The sequence below is a fragment of the Saimiri boliviensis genome, chromosome 12 (assembly GCF_048565385.1).
Source record: "Saimiri boliviensis isolate mSaiBol1 chromosome 12, mSaiBol1.pri, whole genome shotgun sequence".
Lineage (NCBI taxonomy): Eukaryota > Metazoa > Chordata > Mammalia > Primates > Cebidae > Saimiri > Saimiri boliviensis.
Window position 1 is genome coordinate 26905969 of NC_133460.1, and position 25203 is coordinate 26931171.

The 25203-nt window shown below is 41.7% G+C and overlaps 2 protein-coding genes across 19 annotated transcripts in view; one reads left to right on the forward strand and one right to left on the reverse strand.

Annotated features, from left to right (window-relative positions):
• Positions 1 to 5659, forward strand: part of ARHGAP22 (Rho GTPase activating protein 22) — a 211325-nt gene extending 205666 nt beyond the window's left edge. For all 14 annotated transcript variants that reach the window (XM_074382137.1, XM_074382132.1, XM_074382135.1 and 11 more), the window contains one exon: positions 2988 to 5659. In XM_074382137.1, coding sequence (XP_074238238.1) covers positions 2988 to 3216 — 229 coding nt within the window. In that variant the 3' untranslated portion in view covers positions 3217 to 5659. The remainder of the gene's footprint in view (positions 1 to 2987) is intronic.
• Positions 5660 to 11352: 5693 nt separating this feature from the next.
• Positions 11353 to 25203, reverse strand: part of MAPK8 (mitogen-activated protein kinase 8) — a 108419-nt gene continuing 94568 nt past the window's right edge. For 3 of the 5 annotated variants that reach the window (XM_003929976.4, XM_039478293.2, XM_074382144.1), the window contains 6 exons: positions 23687 to 23758; positions 22212 to 22394; positions 21767 to 21891; positions 21124 to 21187; positions 17427 to 17504; positions 11353 to 13804 (listed from right to left, as the gene is read on the reverse strand). In XM_003929976.4, coding sequence (XP_003930025.1) covers positions 13659 to 13804; positions 17427 to 17504; positions 21124 to 21187; positions 21767 to 21891; positions 22212 to 22394; positions 23687 to 23758 — 668 coding nt within the window. In that variant the 3' untranslated portion in view covers positions 11353 to 13658. Of the gene's footprint in view, positions 13810 to 17426; positions 17505 to 21123; positions 21188 to 21766; positions 21892 to 22211; positions 22395 to 23686; positions 23759 to 24110; positions 24183 to 25203 lie in introns of all 5 variants that reach the window. The other 2 variants (XM_074382145.1, XM_074382146.1) reach the window with 2 other exon arrangements.

Consider the following 25203-nt stretch of genomic DNA (forward strand, 5'->3'; position numbering starts at 1 on the left):
GAGGAACCTCAGCTATTGGAGGCCCGGTTTTCGGTGCTGGGGGCTTCCCTCAGCATCTCAGATTTCTTGGCCCATCGGACTGCAGGTCCCCGTTAGCTGGCTGACCTGTACACTAGCAGGGGTTTCCTTTTTCCATCAGAGGCAGTGGATGGAGGTGGGAGGCAGTCCTGCTGCCCACTGAGCCTGTGATTTCCACTGGGAGCTGCAGTGACACCTTTTGCTCTGCTGACAGCTGCCCCTGGGTGCTGGAGAGTGCCAGGCATGTTCAGGCACTGTGTCTGCAACAGGAAGAGATGGGAGAGGGACCTTGAGGACAGAGGCCTCGGCCATGGGGGAGGTTACAGCAGGCAGTGCCTGAGTCAGGGCTGGAAGGACCTATAGGATGGAGCCGAGAAAGAAAATAGCATCGGTAAAACCCACGGGCCTTCAGAAATATAGTGGCAGATGCTAACTGCTTTTGATGAGCTCACAGGCCAAACTACAGGGCACGTGGGAACTCTTACCATGCAGAAGGCTGGGCTAGACCAGCCTCATCTGTCGTGTGCAGAGTGCCTGGAGCTCTTCTGGCCTGCTCCAAGGTATGGTTTCTCAAGGGAGATGCAGGGCTGTTGGACTCCAAGTCAGACTGCCTGGGTTCTAGTCCCAGCTCCACCTGGGATTGGCTGAGTGTCCCTGGCAGGATCTCTGGGCCCTGGTGTGACCGAGCCTGTTTGTCCTGAGTGTTAAGTGACTCACAGTGGATGGGAGCACTCAGGAGCCTTTGCTGCTTACATTAACTCCTGCCTGCTGGGCTGGAGGTAAGATGAGGTCCCCAGAGGCAGAGGGATAGCAGTGGTAGCCCCTGTGGAGTGACTGTCCTCGATAGCAAAGTGGTCTGGGCTGTTGTCTTGGTTAGAGGGCGGGTCTAGAGTGAGGAGGGTCTCTGAGCACAGGAAGGCAGATAAAGGCATTAGCACCTGTCCCGTCCAGCAGGGGACTGGGAACGTGCATCCTGCTCTCTGCATGTATGGAGCCATCAGGAGGTGGGGTGAGGCTGGCCTTTGTCCGGACTCCCAGGACCCCAGTCGGATCCCCTCCCCAGGGCCCTTCTGAGGAGTCACCTTCCTTCATGCATTCCCAAAAGACAGCCTGTTGTCTGTGAAGTACCAGATGCTGTGCAAGTGGCCACAGCTGTGGCCAAAACTGATCAGAATTTCTGCCTGCATTCTTATTTGGGTTGCAGGGAGACAAAGCCCTGATAAGCATGATACATTTCGAAAATGCACGGTGTGTTAAAAGGGAGATGAAGGACGAGAACATAGAGCAATGTGGAGGGCAGTGGAGAGGAGCCTCAGGGTAGAGGGTTGGAGGGCCCGGGGGAGGAGACCCCAGAGCTGCAGCCAGCACTGAGCCCAAGACCCAGGCAAGCGGGGAGAGTCAGGGGCTGGGGACTGGAGATGTGTGTGGCGGGCCAGTGGGCGGGGTCTTTTGGCCTGGGCGATGCTCTGGTTTTTCCTGAGGTGAGAATGAAGTGAGAAGCTGGTGGTCTTGGCACTTTGGGCACTTTGAGAGGTGCACCTGGGTGCCATGCCGAGCAGAGCTTGCCAGGGGACAAGGACAGAACAGACCAATTAGGAGGCTTGGGGGTCCAGGCCTGATCTGTGGGGGGCGTGGCCCTAAGGGGCAACAGGTGGAGGTGGGGCAAGCAGCCAGGTGCTGAGCATATTTTGAAGGTAGAGCCAAAAGGCTTTGTTACTGATCAGATATGGATCAGTAACAAAGGATCGTTCAGCTGAGCAGCTGGAGGAAGGTGTTCACCAAGAGAGTGCATCCGGGCTGCCAGAGAGGGGTCTGGAGATGAGGCTCAGGAGCTCAGTTCTGACCCTTTGAGTTGGAGATGCTGATGAAATGGTTCAGAGTCATCAATGTGTAATTGGGGCCTGGAGTCTTGAGCCTGGCCGAGAAGGAAGGGGAGGGCTTCAGGCCTGAGACCGGAGGAAGCGGTGGGGAAGGGGACTTCTCTCTGACAGCGGCCTGTGCTCCTGGCGGGGAGGGCTCAGGCCATGCTTCCAGCTCAGGCATGAGGATGGAGGCCTCGTTCTGGTGGGGCAGGGAATCTGTATTTGTTTCTCATGCACTGTGTACCAGCTGCCGTGCTGGGTCCCTGATGTCTTTCAGTCCATGGTTACTGGTGATCTGAGGAGCAGTCACCCTCTGCATTTCTGTGTGCTTGTGTCCTGCCCACAGCCATGTGGCTCAGTGGTCACCAGGCTGGGCCCTAAATTCCAGCATGTGTTTTCAGGGGCTGGGCTCAGGTGTCCCTTTGGACAGACAGAAGCTGGCCATCTGGTCAACCAGCTGCCTATGCCAACCTTTGCACACTGCAGCGTGAACCTGCATGGAAGTGTGCGGTATAGGCTCTGGTGGCGCAGAGATGCACCGCCGTGACCTGCTGGGGAGGACCACAGGAAGCAGCGTCGTGGAGGGGGCGCTTGAGCTGAACGTGATGGGCGAGCAGGAATGGAAGTGACCATCCTGCAGGATCTCCTGTGGGTTGCCACGTGTGGCTGGACCATGGGGATGGTGCGGGAGCTGCAAGGAGCTGTGGGAGGGGAGGCCACAGCACAGGAGCAAAGGCTGGGGGACAGCCTAAGTCCCAACCGTCCCCGTGCAGGGCGTGCTGTTCTGGCCAGCTGGCGGGCCACCCCACACTGCACTGGTGGGGCAAATGGGGACTCAGGGAGGCTCTGAAGGCACGGGTCCTTGTGGTGGTTTCAAGATCACAGGCCTAGGGGAGCTATGGAAGGGGGCGGTTTGCTGAAGTACTAGGGTTCTTGTGAGGAGCAGATGAGTTGGGGTTTCCTCCCCCACTGAGCTGTGGTGTCCTCCACTGCCATGGCCTGGCCTGAGCCCCCCTCGCCCCACAGTGAGCACAAGCAGGGCTACACCCATGGGACAGTGAACCCAGCCCGCGGAGTCTCAAACAGCGTCTCTCCTTGACTTTTCAGAATGGAAGAAGGGAGTGCAGACCTGAGAAAACAAATGTCCCGGTTAGAAGAAGAACTGGACCAGGAAAAGAAAAAGTACATCATGCTGGAAATAAAGCTGCGGAACTCTGAGCGGGCGCGGGAGGATGCGGAGAGGAGGAACCAGCTGTTGCAGAAGGAGATGGAGGAGTTTTTCTCTACCCTAGGAAACTTGACTGTTGGGGCAAAAGGTGCCAGGGCCCCAAAGTAAAAGCAATGGCAGAGCTCACTTCTGTGCCACATCTGCTGATCTCCAGCCATGCTCAGAGTCAGAAGCCTCTGTGTCTCCGGAGGGGCTAGGTGCTCCAGAGCCAGCTGGAGAGACAGCGATCCTGATAGTCCTGTGGGGACTGTCGGGACCCCACACAGACCAGGTGGGATTTAGATGCTGCTCCAACCATGCAGCTCCTGGTGAGGGTCAGAAGGGAACGGTACCAAGAGCAGTGCTTAGCCCTTACCCAGGAAATGTCCCCCATGGCCACAGAAATGGAGGGCACCCAGGATCCGGGCAGCTGCCGGCAACAGTTAGCTTTCTTTATTAAATGTGCTCACAAAGCGTGGTGCCTTGCTACCTGGCTCATTTTTCATGCCGCACAATACACGGCTTCTCAGGTGACTGCTCCTGTTTCTCCAAGGGTTGGGAGTGCCCTGAGGCGTGCCCCTGGGTGGAACAGCAAGGGCATCGTGAAGTGGATATGAAGCCCCCGAGGGGCAGCAGCCTTGTGCTTTCAGCTCTCTCATCTGGGTGCTGAAGGGGGGACGCCTTTCCTCACTCTCCCTGCTCCCCAGCCTTCTGGACCTCTGCAGCTGGTTTCTGTCTTAGGAGGTCCCCTGGGCCTTCCACCATGGCCCCAGCTCTGCTCCAGGGCCACAGCCTGAGTGGGCGCCCAGTGCTGGTGCTGTGCCTGGGCGAGGTGTGGGCCAGTGTGGCCTCCCGGCAGGAGGGCTGAGCCAAGGCCATGGGAAGCGCCTGTTCCTGGTCCTCCAGGTGCCCACGCCTCACCCTGGGCCCCTGCCCAGCTCCCTTCCAGATCCCCCTTCCCTGCTGTTCACCTCCCTCCTCTTGTTCATTCTCAGACTTGAAGGCTCCATTAGGGCAAATCCCTCCAGAAAGCCTTTCCCATCCACAGGGCACCCAGGCCAGGCCAGGCCCGGCTCGGCTGGAGCTCCTGGGCTGTGCTTCAGGAGGCAGCGCAGCAGTGCTTCTGGGCTCAGTCACCTGTCCCCCTCACGGCATCCCGATGTGTGGCCGGCCCCATGCTGCCCCTCAGCAGTAACCTGTAGGGGTTTGTTCGGGGAGGGGTAGTCACCAAAGCACCCAGTTTCTGACCACAGCCTCTAGAAACGTCACTCAGGCCCAACCAGCCCCGCCTAGAATCAGGTATAAACTTTGCCCACACGGGCTGATGCTTTAAATGCCAGAGGTTCAATGCTCCCAGGAAATGCTGGCTTCCCACCAGGAAGGCAGGCCCACAGGGCGAGACAGGGTGGCTCCCACAGTGTGGCCAGCTACCCACCGTCTCCGGGCAGCTACCAGGAGGTAGGCATCTGCCTGGGGCCCTCAGCAGCATCGAGATCTGGGTGCTGGAGCTTGGGAGGGGCTGGGGAGAGTGGCGGTCATCTTTGCTCAGCTGCTGCCATGGCGAGCCAGCGGTCTGGGTGATGGGATTTTCCCCTGGGGTTGAGATGCTGCCCTCCCCTCTATTCAAGGAGAGAAGAGAATACGAGGTGACTTTGAGTCCTCAAAGCAACCCAACAAAGTAGGAAATTGGCCCTATTCTCCATATTTAGAGGAGAAACTGAGGCTTGGAGAAATCGGGTGGGTACAGAGGTGTGTTCTGATGACCCTGTTGAGTTTTCTCGCCTCAGCCCTGGAATTCTGATTTTGACCTGGAGAGAAAATGTCACCAGGCTATCAAAGGAGTAGAGGAGAGTGAAGTGGGTTTCCCATGATGAAAGGAAGCTTGTCCCGCTCAGCCACGAATCCTGGCAAAGGCTCAGGCTCCTGCCGAGTTCACAGTAGGGACAGGAGTTCATGAACGCCTGAGCCACGTCTGCCCCCTGCTGGCCAAGTAGGATCTGCAAATGCAGTTCTTATCTCAAAATGAATGGAAATTACTCAGTTCTGTTTTCCAATCTCTAGGTAACCAGCACCAGGCACCTTGTCTGTAAAACATCTGACTTGACTGTCAGGCACACACTGAGTGACTGAGGCCATTGGGGCTGGTGGGGGGGGGGCTCTAGTATCCCCACCCCTACCCCCTTCTCTCAATTGAGTTACCTTTGCTGAATCTGTTCCCAAACTGACAGATTCCCACTGTACTACTGTAATGACATCATTTAATATGAAGTAGACCCATGAATTATGAACATGAAATGGCAGGGAACTGATTCACTGAAACCCTGGAACGCTTTAGACAGACTCAGTAGAATGTTCTCAAATTAAGTATGGACGAGTGAGACATGCAATAGCGAGAAATCAGCTGAACCTGGGATTCTGCTTCCGAACACTTCAACAGTGTCATAAAAATTGTTCAACTTTAAAGAAATACTGGAAATTGTGAAAAAAGAGTTGGTTTTTATTAAAAGAATAACATGAATGTACATGTTCTTTAAAGTTAAAATACAATTTTAAGGGTATGTGTGTGAGAGAAACAAATAGGAAGAATGAGGAAGATTCCTTTTTTTTTTTTTTTTTTTTTTTTTTTAGACGGAGTCTCACTCTGTCACCCAGGCTGAAGTGCAATGGCACGATCTCAGCTCACTGCAACCCCTGCATCCTGGGTTCAAGCGATTCTCTTGCCTCCGCCTAATGACTAGCTAGGATTACAGGTGCATGCCACGGCGCCCAGCTAATTTGTTTGTATTTTTAGTAGAGACCGGGTTTCAACATCTTGGCCAGGCTGGTCTCGAACTCCTGACCTCGTGGTCCACCTGCCTCAGCCTCCCAGAGTGCTGGGATTACAGGCGTGAGCCACCGTGCCCGGCTAGCACAGCAGTTTTCAAGCGAAGGCCCTGGAGCCCACCTGCCAAGATGTGGATCCTGCCCCACCGCATGCCACAAGCTGGCTTGATGACCCCACTCCAAGACAGCTAAATCTCTGTGCTATCTGGACATCGGGTCTTGACCCAATGGTTTCATAAATCCCAAGCCCCTGCACTCACCCCACAGCTGGTTAAAAAACTCACCAGGTTTGAAAACTGGCAGCAGCTGGACCAAAATGCCTGGTAGAGATGCGTTTTTCTGTGATTATTTCCTTTCCCTTCTTTCAGTGAACTTTTGATGTCTGTCTGTCCTCTGTGGTAAAAGAAGGCAAGGGGTAGCGTCTGGGCCACGGGGGGCTGAGTAGTAAAGCAGGTCCCTGGGCCCAGGTGTGGTGGTGGCGGTGGTTATTGCCGTGGGGATGAGGAGCCTTGGGGTCAGCACGTGGGTTCATTGGTTCCGCTGTACACTGGAGCCAGGGAGTGGGGCGCTCCAGGTTCTAGAACATCTTTTCCTTGCAGCACATCAAATGGAGGGACACAGCCTTTGGTTCACATCACTCTCCTGAGTATGTTTGCCTAGAGACAGATCTCCATTCAAACAGACACGAGGGACAGCTGCTTGAGGAATCTGCACACCAAGGTGCTGAACTGATTCTGGTGCCCGTCAGGATGACAGAGGCAGCCAGCACTCACCGAGCGCTCGCCAGCCTTGGCCCTGCATGCACATGCTGAATCCTCCAAGCGACACTGCCAGGTGACATTAGGCTTCCCACAGGACAGATGACAGAGCATAGCCCCAGAGTTGAGGGCACTTGCAGGGAGTGAGGCAGCCAGTGAAGGCAGGATGCTATCTGGGTATCTTGCACCAGACTCCATGCCCACATCACTGTAGTATCACAGCGTTGCATGCAGTGTCCTTATGCCACACTTCAAGGGCCATGAATATTGCATTTTCAGAGGACAGAAATGATGTAAAAGATAGGCTCTAGTCTTTAGCTTACCCAGCCCACCATTTATGGAACACCTACTCACCAGGCATTACCTCCAGCAGGGCAGCCTCTTCCATCCAGGGGATCCCAGAGTGAGGCATCACAATATGAGAACACAGGATGCTATCAAGTAACAGTAGAGGCGTGGCTCAGCCAGACTGACACTTGTCCGAGGTGACCTAAATTCTCCATCTTGACTAAGCTCACCTGGACCTGCATGATCCCGTAGATCCCAACCTTTCCAGGACCCTGTCCCATAAAGACACATGTGCCTTTGGTTTCTCCTTTTAAACTCTTCAGTCTACCCCTCACTTCTCTCAAGACACTGTCATGATTTCTTCTTTACATTTCCAACCAAGTTTTCCAGTCCTTTTCACTACCTGCTTTGCTACTCACTCACTTGAATTAGGCCCCACTTGCACCTATCTGGGTCTAACGTCTTACATGTGGTATATACAAGAGGAATCTTTCCACTATCTTCCTCTGTCCACGAAACGATACTAACAAATACAGTGCAAGGGCCATACAAGCAAATTGACACAGACCTCACAAGGAAAGAAACTACCAGACTGCAAAGGTCTACAGGCAGGTGAGGGAGCACACCAGTATTTCCCTTCCTCCCACTTCTGTTAAGTTGGGCGTTGATACCGTACCTGACACACATTCTGTCATGGACACTTCAAACTGAGATATACAAATTGCAAAACACATTGCACGTTTTTTCCTTGCAGCATGTCTTGCGTGCTGCCCAATCGCTAGGGCTCACAGCCTTCCCCCAACTTCAAACCCTAATCTTGGCGACTTCACCTGCGTCATGGCAATACATCTAAATCAGTCCCTTGCCTTCGCTCTCACCTGGGTATCTTTGGCTTCAGTCACCGATCTCCACACCTCCGGCCTAACTGGATTTGCTTCTCTTGGCAGTGGCGGCCCTAAGACAAGGGTCGGGTCATAATACTCCTTTTCCTCCTCACAAACTACCATGGTTTCCCATCACCATCAAACTCTTCTGGGTAAAAACATCAGGCAATTCTCATGTTTTCAGGTCTGATCCTCAGCTTGGTTTCAATTCCAAACCACAATGTGTCTTTCCTCCATTTCTCCCTGTGCCCACACCCAAGCCAGGCCATTCCTTACTGTTTGCTCATGCACTCACTTAAATCTGCTTGCCTTCCCTTCCCCTTATTTATGCCAAGGCTCAAAATGCAGCTTCTCTGTGAAACCCGTCATTTCCTCTAATCAATCCCTGTGGCCAGGCCCTTGTCCCTCCATATACACCATTTCAAGACTCTGTCATCCATTTTCTATTTCCTACTCCCAGCTTCCAGCCCAGGTGTTAGACCTATGCTTCCACTAATCAATGAAATTAAGTAAAGTACGTTAGAAACCTAAACTTTACAAAGCATATTTGAAATTATCTTTTGGTTTCATATGAAGTCCAAAGAAATACTGGTCTATAACCTATAACAGTTAAAAAAAAATTTTTTTTTAAACCACAGAATCACTACAAATCAACCTTCACTTACATCAAGTTAATACCTTTTTAGGAACATACTTAAAAAAAGTATCTAAATTAACAAGGATGAATTACTCCGCTATACAACTGGCAAAAATGAAAAAAAATAAGTTCATATTCAACACTCTGACACTTGCTTTTGCCACCCAGTTTCTCCCGGGAGGCATGTCTATGGCAGTGATGAAACAGCTCAGCAGCCGCAGGCAGCTAGACAGCGGCCTCTTCCTCGCCACTCCTCAGAGGAGGGCAGTGTGAGTTCAGGTGAGGGCAGAGGCAGCACAGTACAAGGGTCATCTGGAGGGAACTGAGCAAGATGGAGTGGTGTCATCACAGCGGCTGGAACCGTATGCAGCAGGGGCCCTGTATTCCCACACAGCAGCACACCCAACGTAGGCAAAGAGGAAATAAGCATGGCAAAAGCTGGAAACACTCAAAGCTAAAATCTCTTGTTTTGAAACAGACCCCAATTTTAAGTACTTATTTTTGCCAAGTGGTCATGATGGTTGTTCTCTCACATGTTTACCAAGAACTAGGTTAAGGGCATTGAAGCAAAGATTCTTTTTTAGATAAAGTTTATCCAGCAATTTTAAACACCAAAAATGCAAGACCAGATCAACCAGATAACCAGGGTGATAGTTTAGGCTCTTCACAATTTGTATAAAATACAAATCTGAGAACCAGCCCTAGCAACACCACTTTTATCACAATCTACGGGCAATCCTAAAATTGCCAAGAAAAACTTTACCACAGATTGTTTTCAATGAAAAAACTCTTAATTTCATAACTTTCATACCACTTTTTTCTTTTTTATTTAAAATATTATAACCGATTGACATACTAGATAACATTGTTTACATTCCAGTGGTGCATGTTTAATGATTAGGGCATGAATGATGAAAAACCACAATAATGATCTCAGCATTCCCTACAAAGTGCCCCATTTTGTTTTGTCTAGAGGAGAGGGAACAGAACACGGGCAAGGAGAGGAATGGAGGAGGAATGACATCGCAGAGGGAGAAAATCAAATGTCAGTTATCATACTCAGGTTTCCAGGTGTGACACCCTGTTGACCAGGATAAACTGTAATGAGAAAATAGATGTCACAGTCCAGGAAGACAACCTAATTCAGTCTAACTTCATTATTCAGCTAAAAGATTAACAGCTTCTCAAAAATATACCAAATATTGGGCCTACAAAAGTAATTTATTTCTTCGTAAAATTTACTAAGATTTCCTTTTGTAAAATGTAAAGAATGGACTGGTATCACGAGCAGGTTTCTACTTACAAAAACAGTAATAATGTCAACAAGCACATCTAACACAATTTTCCAAGATACACAGTGAAAGATTTTACAAGTGTCTCTTACTGATGTAAGGTATATACTTTACATACTTACTGGTATTGTGTCAACATTGGCTAAAAAGTATTTAACATACATTTATAATTCACACTCAGTAAAGATCTAACAGTCAGGGCAACAGCTTACTTGGGAAAGCATAGAAAATTAGTGTGAGGTAGTTCAATAAAAACCTAGTTTAATTTGTAAGTCATCGTGAGAATAGAACATTGTGCAAAATTAATCCACAGGTAATGTTTCTCAAAAGTTTCAGTAACGAAGAGAATCTAAACCAGAAATGGCCAGAAAGTGTTACTCTTACTAGACTCTCAAGAGCACTTAATGAAGAGCAGTCAGTTTGAAATTAATTAGGACTTTTGTTTTCCTTACAAGTTTTCTAATCGTACCCCAAACTATACATTTCTGCTTCAATGCCCTTTACCTCTTCATCTTTCTTGCTATTAAGGAACAATTAGTTTCCTTTGATTCCGGAAAAACCTAAGAGAGATCAGTAGAAACACAATGCACACAAAAATGCAACAGGATATGGAGAGGCAACATTTAAGAGGGCTGCTAATGACAGAATGGTGGTGTTTGGTTTTTCTACTGGTAAGAGAAGTTTACTGGCGTCATGGGGCTTCATGCATCCACTCTACAGCTAATGTGTGACTAATGAACAACACTCACAAACTACAACAGTATTTCTGAAAACATACTATGTTTTAACCTCAAAATGTTGTGCAGGCTAGTGCCTAGGCAACACTGAATAGTTGTCTTCATATGTGTAGCAGATACCGGCCAAGAGTGTCAAACCAAGTCTTAACTGTAACCAAGGAAAGAGCTTCACTTTCCTGCTGCTGATTTCACCATTAGACACTGATGTCCTCTCCTCTCCATCTTTTAGACAACATAGCAAGATTAGCATAGAACAGAACAATGACAAGGCTGGCAGAAAAGAGTGCTTCTTTGCATAAAGTCAAGCTTCTCTGGATTGTTAAGGGGGTTGTGTGTAGGCTTCTCATTTAAGAGGCCGGTGCTTCTCTTCAGAAGTCTGGTATGAACACTTGTGCCTTTACCAACTTGCAAGAGTGCACACCAAGAACAATCAGCAGCCAAAGGTACAGGACACACTGAAAACTGTTCAGCAAACAGTAGGACAGAGTTGAGATGCTCTGTTTGCATAAAGTATAACTACGTGAGCCCAACAACACAATGGTTTTACAAATGGCCAGTATGTATTAGAGGCTAAGAGAATAGTAACCAGAAAGACATGGGTAAAGAATTAGCATCTCTTTCTCAATCTATGAGGATGAATAATAAAAATCTTGTTCAAAATAACTGTCTGAAAGTAAGACAGTGAGTATATAAAATATATAAAATTGAAAACCAAAATCACAGAAGAAAGGTGGCTTCACACAAGTACTACCTGACAGAAATGTTATTTATAATTTCTCTTGGGAAAAAAAATTGGGTAAGATGCTTTAAGGTTCCCAAAATAAAAAGAACCAATACATACTTGGCTTCACAAATTTAAGAGAAAAATTGTATTTAGATGTAGTAATTTAAAACCTAGGGCACACAACATTTAACAAAGAGACCTTGTATTTAGGATATAATTGTTAAGTATCTTAGTTTACGCTAAGTAATATGAGTTTATTTTCTTTGAATGGAACTGATGGTTGGCAAGCGGCAGCTGGCATTTAAAACAAATGATACAGTCAGATATGGTTTTCCTTCCTTACTTAATCAAAAATCTGTATCAACAGAGACGGCTTCTCAGAAATCAAACATAAAATATGAGACTCTTCTGAAAGCATGTCTGCTGTGAAAGTGCAACAGTGACATAATCTATCTAATTGTCAAATTAATACAAACACATTCATTCTCAAATTTCTGCTAAAATTGTGAATCCAATCTTTCCTGTCTGTAAGAGGTGTTACAGTCTTAACTTTAATTTGCCTAATCAAATTAATTTAATTTGCCTAATCAAATTAATTTTCTAATACAACATGGTGCATTAGATTTGCCTAATCTAACGCACCATATTGTGCTAGAAAAAGAGACTGATACAAAGCCTAGGAAGCTGGAAATCATGACCCTAGATCATCAAAAGCAAACACCATTTCAAAGTATATAAAAAGGCTAATTAATGTATTTTAATCTTAAATATTGCACATTAACAACGATCTAAAGTATTTCACTCAAAAAGAATTTTGCACTAAAAATACAAATAAAATGCCAAGCAAACTTTCAGACACTGCATGGTGAGCCACACCTGTTCTTGCTCCTGTTGGTCACGAATTCCAAAGGGCTTTCTGCCTAGAACCTTGCTGCCTATGTGAGAATGCATTCCCTAGTTCATTACATGAAATCCCTATTGTTCCAGAGATAATAAAAGATGCCTGGGTCTACTATAGACAATGTATTTCAGAAATAACGAGACTTCAAAGACATTTTACTTAGGAAAAATTCGGTTATAGAGAAATAATTCTGTAGCTATAAAATGTAAACAGTTAACGTACACTTGTCAGGAGCAGCACCATTCTTACACTACTCGACATCCACATCGCGTGTTATGTTGAAAATCAGGCATTAAAAAGAAGGAAAGACTCAGACTTAATAACCACCATTTAGGCCTGCTCTGATCAATGTGAAGAAACAGTCCTTAGAAAATGATATCCTATATATGGCTGTGTGCTACTATTTTCAGATGAACGGTATATTGCTCATTTGATACGTCACCTACACAAATCTAAGTAGGCTTTGGAACCTCCCAACAGCTAGTATAAATACGATTATGCTACAAGTAGAATCAAATGGCCAGAAATACCAGAAGAACTGGTGCTCAACTGACACTCCAACAGGAAACCGGAAAGGTCCAAAGGCCCGAAGCTGCAGGAAAGGGAAAGACCAGACTCTAGAACACTGCTGGGACCTACAGCCTGAGTAGATTAACTCAGTGTATACAAAAACAGGCTCATAGCTAGTAGAAGTGAACCATCTGTTTATTTGCATTGAAATGTATTATTCATGAAGTATCCTCTTGACTTTATGTGATCATAAACTTTGAGCATGCCACAAATTTGCAGAATACACCATATTCTTTTTACTTGATTTTTGTTGGGTAGGGTGGGGACATAAGGTGGTGGTAGACGCCCAGCATCGTCAAAGACATGCTCTGAGTTATTCTGCCATTTCGATGATGGGCTTTTGCCAAAATTAAGTGGGATTGCCTGCCAATTCTTGTAACTAAATTAGGATTGGCAAGTAGCAAATATTGGAGGTCTCTTAACACGTTCATCATTTACAGTAGTTATTCCTGAATATAACTGGCTACAAGTTATTTTCCCTCACTCCTCTGGGGTTATTTCATTGATAAGCATATAACCCTGAAGGATAGTATCATGAACAAAACATCTGAAATAAAATCTAATAAAAAAACTATAAAAATCTTAAATAATTCATGATATAGGCAAGTCACCACATAGTTGCTTTGATAAACAAAATCTTACAAATTCAGTTAAAAAAATCAGCAGCATAAGATAAAGCAAATATGCAAAAAATTTAAACCGTGATAAAATAATTAGGTTTACATTATACAGTTAATTACAGCAAAAAATACAATACAGTTTTGTTGCTGTTTTGAAACACAACTTAGGTTTTAAATTACATCACTTGAAATAAAAAAAAAAATTCTTTACTACAAAATGAATTCTACATTTTTTGAAAAATCACTCAAAAATAAGACCACTGAATTGTTTTCAAAGTAGTTCTATCAATGACTAACCGACTCCCTGTCCCTCCCACCCCCCCCAAGGCCCAAGTAGTCATCTACAGCAGCCCAGAGGCCCAGCTGATGCTTCTAGACTGCTGTCTGTATCCGAGGCCAAAGTCGGATCTGTTGACATTGAAGACACATCATTGACGGACGACGATGACGATGGATGCTGAGAGCCACTGATCACTGCTGCACCTGTGCTATGAGAAACAAAACAGCAAATCAGTTGCAGACAGTTGCCCATCGAGCTACTTGCACTGCACTGACTGCCTCCAGTGGTAATTTTTTTTTCTCTTGGATTTAGAAGGCTCACTAAAAATAATCGCAAATGATATCCAACACACTATACTCTTCATTGACAGCTATGAAGTGAGAATTCTGAAAATGTCTAGAAACGTGGAGTCCTATCCTTTCAACGAATGTGTATTTCTGTTTAAGACAAGAATTTTACATCTAAGCCACATTTAGAAATGGTCATGCAGCAAGATCCATGAATGGGCTTCAGGGTACGTGTGAATACTGCTGATAATACATACAAAGCTGTCTGTACTGTCTTATTTGGACAGAGGATCTTACAGGACTGTATAACTACAAAAGTTAAAAACCACTTCCCCACAAAAAAAGTCTTTAGCATCTCACTAAAAGAAAAAAATTCAAATGATTCAAGATGTACTTCTGGCACACCTTGTTTTAAAGCAAATGCCAAGACAAATCAAATAATAAAATAACTTTAATTGGAAGGAACCTTAGTTCACTACCCCAGTTTACACTAGGTTATGTGACACGCCAGCATCACTCAAGTGGCCTAGTTAACTTGGGTCTTCTTATTTCTACTCTAATACTTGATAAATATGGATTTATTAAACAGATAAAGTAGGAGCAAACAGTTTCCTTTGCCAAAAGTAATACCTAACAAGCATTTCCTAGATTTTAAAAAGTAACAGGAATACCTGAGGTAGAGACAGAAATCCTCTCAAGAGGGCTGGTTTAGGAAAGGGACAGGAATGACTTACACTGGGGGATGGAGAATAGTTAAATGTCACTCATGCACTAGGCTGAGTACTTTTGAATCACATGAATACTAAATAAGGATCATTCCAAATTTGAATAACGTTGTTACTTAAAAGTTCTCAACAATACATTTATAAAACAAAATCAACGGTCTTCAAACTGAACACCGAGCAGAATTTCTGAGGGTGAGGTTCAGGCACCCAATAACGCTGAAACCAAATGGGCTGAAAACCACACTGCTCCTGAACCCATTACCCGTGTTTGAGATCATCCCTCCATTCTGTCCAGAAGAGCAATAAAATACTTCAGTAGGAAAGGTCCTCTGCTAGCTTTTATTCAAACACAACAATAAAATAGGCAAGGTAGTGGGAATAGGAAAATCTTTAGGGAGGGTACTGGGAGACAGAAAGGAATGGAACCACAAGAGACAAAGTAGGTGATGGGAGCTGAAATGGAGTAGAAAGGCAGGATGAGCATCTCAGGCCTGAGAGATGAGAGGAAAAAGAGGTGGTGACCTCCTAGACCCAAGAAACGTCCATTAGCTTTCCAGCCAGAGTGAAACTGAGATAGCACATTCTTTTTAGTCCAATCAATACTTGAAATGAGCCTTTCCTGACTGAACAGTACATCTGTGTACCATACATAATACACAATGGCTAGTTTGTAAGACTTACGCTGAAACATTCCAACCACAAAAGGGCTCCAACATATACATTTTTTATATATGCCTCTAGTTCAGGGTCTTATGATTTTACCCAAAATGTCTTAATCTGATAAAAATTAACTTTAACTTTTAAATGCACTGTTAACTTTTTAATCTAAAAATCAAGTACCTAAGGGGAAAAAAGATACTTGTTTTCTCTTTAAAGTAATACAGTAAATTCTCAAGTATCTGAATGGTAATAATGTGAAAAGTCTTTATTCTCAGGTATCTGAGTCATTCTTCTCTCAAGTGAGTCTACACACTCAAGGCAGGCAAACTTAGTTTACTATTAGCCAGATCAAAAGGCACTCAGTAGGGAATAATAATAGAATTCATTTTAAAAATCAAGTGGAAATGGTACTGTGGTTATCTGATATTTTCATTTACCAAACACTACTCCTTTTGTTTTAGTACATAATTAAGAGCTGAATATTTTTATAACAGCTCAATAACACTTGCTAACCCTCTTCTTTGCAAACTATAACTGAGAATACAGAAACAGTCAAGAAACCTTAACTCCTATCCTTTCCACTGACTTATTTTGCTACCATAAGCTAGTGTTGAACTAGGATTCAAATTATTCACTTATAAATTAAAAACAAATACAACTACTCTAACTCATGAGATTATTACATTTACTCAAACATCTGGCAATCCAGCTATGCCACTCACTTGGATAGTAATATGCTAAAGTATAAAACTGTTCCACATAAGAAACTTTTCAAATCCCATCCTCCATTATGAATAATTCAGTTATACTACTACCATATAGCAATACAAAGCTAATTAATTACACAAAGCATTTATAATAGAGCTTTAAATTTGTTATAAGTAAACTGTAGAGAAAAGCCCATTTCCAAAATAGGTAAAAGCTGTCAAAAGCAATTTATATTTTCAACAGGATCTATACTATAATCTGGAAGGCTGCATTCCTGATCAAAGATTTAAAATATACAACTCTAAAACGTATAACCAAAAATGTCAAAGCAAGCCACAAAAAATGACTTAAATAATTATGTTTAGTATACAATGTCACTATGATTTAAAAAACCTTACGCATATACAAGATGCAAGATACAACCTCTATTTATTTTCTTTGAAAGTAAATATTTTCTGAAGAATTAAAATGGCATAGTTCTACTTCAAAATCAAGAACTATCTTTTGAAATACTACTCACTCTTTAAGGCTCAGCTTAAATTTCACCTCCTTCATAAAACTGTGCTAACCTCTGTAGCCAGAGAAGTCTCTGCTGCCAGCCAGACACAAAATGAGAGGCTGAAAAAACCACACACTCTGAAGTTACTGTATTCGTTCATCTACATAAAAGATTTGGAATCTTACATTATTTCAAATTTCTGAACTTCAGTTTCCTCATCCATAACATGTGTGCAATAATCCTACACCCTGGGGTCCTAGGGACTGAATGAAATAAAGTATATAAACCACTACTGTCTGTCATGTGGTATGTACTTAATATGTACATGTTACCTGTCATTTAACTTTTCTCCTCCATTCTTTATATTTTTACTTGTACTAACATTAAATATAGATCAGCTTATGATTTAAAAAAAAGTTTTAACTCTTACAAACCCAGTTTTCTTCTTAGAAAAATAATAATTTCTAGTGATGGTTTCAGTATTACTGCCTTAGTTCAAGAAATCAATAATATTAAAAAGAGAAAGACAGCAACTTCATATCACATGTACTAAATTTTGCAATAACGCTTTTAGTTATCCAAAGTAAAGACTGTCCAGATCACAGAAAGGTAAGTATATTGAATTTTGAGAAGTTTCTTCTTTAAAGACATGGCAACAATGCCAACAAAAAGTTTTTAAATTTTTGTTCTTCAACAGAATGTCAGTATCATAGAAGAAGATGTGCATTTCATGAATAGTCAGTTACTGATGCATTAGTATAATGTATTAGTAGAAAAGTGTATCAGTGCTTTCAAATTTCACCACCCAAACTGTATTTCCTTACACTTATTAAACCTGGAATAATAATGGTTTTGTAAATACGGCAGAACTGCAGGTTTCAGGTCATTGAAGATTACAACACAGAAAGTAAACTGTAATCTTAACCATGCTTATATTGTAACCAACCTAAAGGAGAGGGCTGCCCCCGTATAACTCCATTCTTGGTTCTCTCCTCCAAGTCCATAACTTCCTTATATATCAATTCTGTAAAAGAAGTAAACAAAAATGAACTTTGCAAAGTCTAAGACCCAATCTCACAACGTATGTATGGTTTAAGTGGAAATTTTTACACATGTGAAGTACTTCAAAATGTGTCCTTACAATGACAGTGAAGTGTCAGCCTAAGATTCCTAAGAATCGAGGACGTTAATTAATAACAATTCCTTGACACTCAACAATGAATCATACTGAAAGGAAGTACTACTCTTCCCCGTAACTACTGTTTCTGAAGTTGGTTTGAAGGTGCTGGGGTTAGAAGCTTTCTTTTTCACCCCACAAGCAACTTGTACTACAACACATCATACCACATACCATTCTGTACTACAGTCTGTCTCAGTGAGGGCTTGAACCATGTTTGTCTTACTAACTTCCATTTCCTGAGCCCTGGCATAAAGCTTGGTGCACTGTGGGTACTCAACTGGATACATGCTAAACAGATTTAAATCAGAGTGTGCAAAAGCTTCTTTAATTAGAATGAAGACAAACACATTTTCATTAGAGAAAAAGCAGCAGGTAAGCTACATTTCAACTCCTTATGAGTAAAAGCATGGTTATCACTTCCAAAAAAATTTCTCCATGGGAATCTTTTTCTCTTACCAGGTTTCTAGAGAGCAAGTGGACCACAGTGACAACTATTCCAATGAAAGAGAGACACTGGGAGCTGCTCTGCTGGTATTAATATGTGCGCCTCCTACCTACTTAAGGTTTTTTTTTTTTTGAGATGAGTCTCGCTCTGTTGCCCAGGCTGGAGTGCAATGGTGCAATCTCGGCTCACTGCGACCTCTGCCTCCCTGCAACCTCTGCCTCCTAGGTTCCAGCAATTCTCCTGCGTCAGCTTCCTGAGTAGCTGAGAGTACAGGCACGCACCACCACGTCCAGATACTTTTTGTTTTTTTTAGTAGAGATGGGGTTTCACCATGTTGGTCAGGCTGGCCTCAAACTCCTGACCTTATGATCCACCTGCCTTGGCCTCCCAAAGTGCCGGGATTACAGGTGTGAGCCACCACACCTGGCCTACTTAAGGTTTTTAAGCAGACATTCAGACTCACAGGCACACCACACTTAACCTTAATGGTGGATGCCACATCACCATTATTTATCTTCTTCTTTGGGTCAGGGAATCTTGTGAGAATTGTATGAAAGTAGGCAACCCTCTTCTGAGAAAAGTGTACAAATAAAAAATGTTGCATCAAATTTCAAGGAGTCTGTGTAATTCTTGAAGATTAAAATAAAGAATCCCTGATTCCAGAGTATGACAACATTTATACAGGCAATAAGGTAAAACAAGTGAATATGATCGAATGAACAACAACTAGAGATAAGTTTGTTGGTATAGGAATCTTGGGCTTGGAAGGAGAAAAACAGAAAGCACTGATAAAAGAGAGAATAAGGGATGGTTTTCTTCAAAGAAACAAAAAGCAATGCTAAACATTTGAAATAAGAGGATTTTTAAAGAGAGAAAATAGCACTCTTCAGGGAAAAGGCACAAAGCGATTAAGGCAGAAGAACCAAAACTAATTAGGAGTACTAACTAGGCAAAGCCATCTGTAGTTAATGGCTTTGGCAATCAATTTTTCTTTCTGCTATGAGCTTAAACTCTTAAGTAGATCTTGAAAAGGCAGTCTAAGTAATTACTGACATGCACCTGGGGCTAGGAGTAAAGGATCCAGAACAAAGGTCAATGTTTTTAAAGCAATCAAACCCCTCAAATATATTGTTATACAAATGAAAACACTGTATTTCACTGATTTTAAGATGTACTTTTTTCAGTTTAATATATCTGAAATTGATTACATCTTATAATCTATGGTGCAGTAAAATTCACAGTGTATTCTTTTTCTTTGTGGTACATAATGGTGTGCCTGACAATTGCTGGCCTATTAAGAGTCTATGACCAACCTAGACAAGAGTGAGACACCATCTCTACAAAAATTTTTTTAAAAAATTAGCCAGGCTGGGCGCAGTGGCTTAAGACCTATAATCCCAGTCATTTGGGAGGCTAAAGCAAGAGGATCACTTAAGCCCAGGAATTTGAGATCAGCCTGGGCAACACCGTGAGACCCTGCCTCAAAAAAACAAACAAATTAGCCAAGTGTGGTGGATCACACCTGTGATCCCAGCTACTGAGGAGGATGAGGCAGGAGGATCATTTAAGCTCAGGAGTTTTGATGCTGCAGTGAGCCACGATCCTACCACTGTACTCTAGCCTGGGCGACACAGTGAGACCCTGTCTCAAAAAAAAAAAAAAAAAAAAAAGAAAAAGATTTTATAAAATACCTTATGGTCTATTGTAAAATAGTCGAAGGTAAAAATATCAAGTTAATGTTTTCATACATACTCAGTACAGAGCTACATCTTTATATACAGGTATTACATATTCAAATCCACCAGACTCTACCCAATTTTATTGTTTTATCATTCTTTGAACTTTTGTCATGGGCTCTGCTAACCATGGTTTTCTCAAAGTTCAGAGAAAATCGATCTCGAAATCTCTTCAATTTCTATGACAAAAGAATCAAATTCATCCTTAGCAAAATAAATGTACAGATGGGTCACTTATTCATGTTTATATCTCCCCAGTCCCCTTTGCCTTCCCAGTATTTAGAGGACTCAATTCTTAATAACAGGTCTTCTACCAGATGAGGTAAAATGCAGGAGGCAGTGTGGGGTGGGGTCAGTGAAGGGGGAGTGATTTACTTAAAGTCACACAGTTACAAAAGTGGTCAAAACACTGAAGGACAACAACATAAATGGAAGTTAAAAAGGACCTAAAAATTACCTGGCCCACATGTCCCAAGGGATCTTTTGAAGAAATATTGAACACTTCCATGACTATCAAATCAACGTTAATTTCAGCCACATTCATAAAACAGAATAAAACTACTATATTAGATTTACAAATATTAAAAATTAACCCATTCCGTTTGCAAAGGTGAGGGCAAAGACAGACTTCTATGTAATATGGACAGAAGTGTACACTACTACAATTTGTTTGGAAAGTAATTTGGACCTAACCAAAAAATATCCTTTGGCTTAGCACATCTCCTTCTAGGAATTTTTCTTCCACGCGTGTTCTCATAAGTGAACATGAATACTGCAGAGTTGTTTCTAATAGCAACAGACTGGACACAACTTAAATGCTCATCAAGAGGGAGCTGGCTATGGAAAGTGTGACACATTCATACAGCAAAACACTAACCAGTTATTAAAGCAAGCAAGGCAGATATGTGAACCAGAAGAGAATAACCTTCCAGATATTTGATTATAACAACAAAGCAAAACGTACAGCATACACCAAACACAACCATATGTGATTTTAAACGGGTGGAAGAGGAGAGGTGGGAGACACTGAACACATTTGTATATTCACACACCATAGATAACCAGATGAGAGAAGCCCTTATGCGTCTGTGTCTAGGGTGAGAAACTTGGGCACTTAAGATTAAAGAGGGAAGCAGACTTACTTCCAACTATGTAAAAATATTAATTATTACCAAATTTCAGTTATGAATTAAAAAGTCACGAATTTCTCTAGCATCATAAATCACCATGAAAAAACCAGAAGCTCCTTCACAGTTTCCCTCCAAGAATCCGATGAATGTACCTTTCCACTCTTCTATTGTGTGTTCCCTTTCATCTAATTGCTTGTCAGGTATCTTTGGTGGTGGCTGAAAAACACAAGGCAATAACAATTGCATCAGTATGCTGGGAGTATTTTAACTCTTTTTAATTATTTGAAATACCAGCCAGAGAGATGACTTACAAAAATATATCACTAGACCAAGACTGATCAATCATCAACTTTCTTATATAGACAGAATAGTTTGGGAAGACTCCTTCATTGCAGGAAAAAAATGTTTAACTGTCTTTTTCTTTTCTTCCAGCTCTTGAAATTGCCACATTTTATTTACATCATAGATCGTAGAATTCTGTTTTCCTTTGGACACAGTAATTTGTTTTATATACAGCTGAGTTAGGATGTTCCCCCAGAGCATTCAACATCCTAGTTCTCTGGTTAGGTATCCGGGCAAGAATGCAAAAAACAGTGGGAAGTAACTTTATTTTGTTTAGGGGGGGACTTGAATATGCTTATAGTTTATTTAATGTTGTCTTCATGAAGAAACAGAAAAACATCATCATCATGTACCTACATTTTTATTTAAAACTGAAAGGTATCTTCCAAACCTAACTTTAATTCTAACTCTAAGAATGCAATGTGTTCTATAAACATTAAGAAAAGAACTTACAGCTTCTGCTTCAGAAGGATCATACCAGACATTGATGTATGGGTGCTGGAGAGCTTCATCTACAGAGATCCTTTTAGATGCATCTATTACCAGCATTTTGGATAACAAATCCCTTGCCTGACTGGCTGCAAACATAATGATGTTGATGTACATATATTTGTAAAAGTTCTCAAGTTATTAATCAATTTCAGCAATTTGAGATTATTTTTTATTTTAAAAGCATATTTTAAAAATAATACTATATGTTATACACAATTAAAATACATAAAATCAAAGAAAAAATAACAAAAACCTAATTTTTTTCCACCATCGAGAGAACACCTTGAGTTACGTCCCATAAGAATATAAATACATATAAACTCACAAACACACACACACACCCACACCCACACCCACACACACACCCACCCAGATGGGATTAAATGCATATATTTGTAAAAAGTACCTTTAAGTTTGTTGTGTTCTGAGTCAGCTGGGAAAAGTACATCAGGGAAGAGTTTCTCGAAGCTATACCCAGCATATTTAGGTCTGTTTTCAACATAAGTCCTTACTGTTGGTTGCAGTTTCTTCATGAATTCAGGACACGGTGTTCCAAGCTGTTCAATAACTTTATTCCATTGATCAATATCTAATATCAAGTAGCTAAGAAAAATACTCCATAACTAATGTTCAACACATTAGTCATATCCACATTACAATACAAGAAAATAGAAATTTAAAAAATCCTAAGAAAGGATGTGGCAGTTATGCATTTTATATCTCACAGGCACCTTGCAAAAGGCAAATGATTGTAGGTGGACAGAAATGACCAATAAATAAGCTTTGTTAACCTTATTTATTGTGTGTGTGCATACTAACTGATTTTACCTTAAAATGGAAGCTTAAATTCACAAATTCTAAATAAAAATATAAGCGACTAAAAGAATAATGACAATTACTATCCACAGTGGCTCTAACTGAAAACTATGCTATGATTATGTACAAAATTTGCCTTTTCTGTCAATTTATCAGAAAACATGATTGTATCTCCTAGACAATATTTCTATAACCCATCCTGTTTTACTGAGTTTTCTACACTAACAGAAAATAACCAGTTGCAATAAAAATAAAGGTTTTGATAAAAGTGGCACTTCTTTTGCCATTCTTTGTTTAGCTTATGTTTAAAAAATTTTTCTAATGCTCCAATGCTCATCAAAAAGATTCAGTTTTTCAGTAAGTTGTAAGGTTAGGATTTCCTGGTCTTTTGTTCTAGTCTTTACACTCCAAGACCCTGAAGGCCAAGGACTAAAACTTGCTTACTATAATCCTGTGAATACGGCTTTTCCCATTCCCCCTCCTAAAACAATTCTAAGTGTTACTAGCTGATAAACACCTAACAAATCACTATTAATATAAATATTAAAAGTAGTGAGATAAAAAGCATGAATCCAAATCTATCATTACCAGTTTTATGTGAAATTCTCAGATGAAAGGATCAGTATGTTATGTGAGTAATGAGACAACAATCAAAAGACACAAACCACACAGAACATTAACAAAAAGGAGGTGTGGGGGGACAAAACAAAAGGGTGGCCAGAAGCAACAGAAAGCTTCAAAATTCATATTAAGCTGTACATAGTTCTAGACTTAAGTGTGTAATTATTAGAAATTTTTAATGCAAGCCATGATTTTAGATTTAGGTTAAATAAATCAACTCAAAGCCAGCAAGTAATTGTGCATAATTACAATTGAGCAGGGTTAAGAATTAACATACGAAACAATAAACGAGGGTAAGGAAAGTCTATGTTGAATAGTAGGTGGTATTTTAAGAGTAATTTAACAATATATTAGGGAGAGACAAAACATTACACCTGACCAAACTGAGTGCTATCATACATTTTGACCTTTAGAAACTACGTTTTAGGCCAAAGATAAGGATACGATCTGTACCTGGGAACAAAACACCACCTTTGATCATTTCTCCCATGATGCACCCAACTGACCAAATGTCAACTGAAAACAAAATGCAATGACATTAACATAAAGATTTTGGTTAAAATAAAAAATAAAATAAAATAAAATCACACACACCATGTGTACTTTAAAATGATAAAAAGCAGTATTAAAATAAAAATGAGTGACTGTGAATGTGCTCTGACTACCAGCAGAGACTGTATGTCCCACTGCCATATGCAGCCTACAAATATTTCAGTTTCTTATCTCAACAATTTTTGAACTATAACAGCCACAAACTTCATGCCTGTTTAAAAACCCATCTGTATGAATATAGCATATTCATTTTCATTAGAGAACATAAAGAAGTTCATCACCTAACTAATTAACTGCTGCAGCAGCACAAGGATACAGTCCCTTCCTGGAAAGAGGATTTTGTGGCAAACCATTTCTCCCATAATGCACCCCACAGACCATAAATCCACTATATGTTTGCAGCACGAAAGAAGGAAAAGCAAAGCAAAAGGTCATTAAAATCAAAGAAGCATAATATGACTGCATTATATAAAAACTGCAAAACATCACAAAAAGAAAAAGTGATCGTAACTTTAGCTAATGGAATAATTTAAAACACAAATTATTTTTTGAAAGGCTTTGGTTCACAAAAGAAAATGTAAAGTGTGACATTTCAATTACATATCTAATTTCAAAGTGAGAGCTATGCACAGAAATAGGATAAATAAAAAATCCTGCATGTTTTGTCCCTGAGAACTTGTTTATAAATATGGAATAGAACCAAACATAAATTTTATAAATAAAAACATACATGAGGTAGTAAATTTATAAAAACAAAATCTTTATACTATACTATTTAGAAGTTCAACTGTGCATTATACTCTCTCTTTAAGTCAAATAAAAGAAAAAAGCATGAGAAAATAATTCAGCATATTAAAACACTGAACAGAAATAATGTCTTTATGAATAATTACAATTAAAAAGTTAATCTAAGGTTCTTTAGAATTTTAAAACTGGATTTCCCAAACTTATTTAATTGAGAAGTGCTATGCTTGTTTTAAATTAAAAGTCCTTTTGTTTTCTTGGCAACATAATGCTGTATTTACCCTGCTATCCCAAAAGGAACAAGTACACAGAAAATTAACTAATCAAGGAAAACTTAGTAAAAAAAAAAAAAATGTACTTCATGTTTTCTATCTGAAGTTTTTTAAATCTATAAAACCAAAGTGCTTTTGCTTTAAGAAGTTAGTTTTGGCTACATGCAGTATGAGAGTTCCCATGAATTGATTATCTAGAGTCCTGTAAGACTTAACTGATGACTCTTGCCAACTGTAAATGGGAATCCCAATCAATGTTGACAAGAATCTGCTAGACACAGAAACAGACAATTTGGGGATCTCCAACTACTTAAGGAAACTGACAACACACTGGAATTTTATGCCTTTGGGTTTCAGTATCACATAAAAAGGAGAGAATGGGTGCTTGCAGTT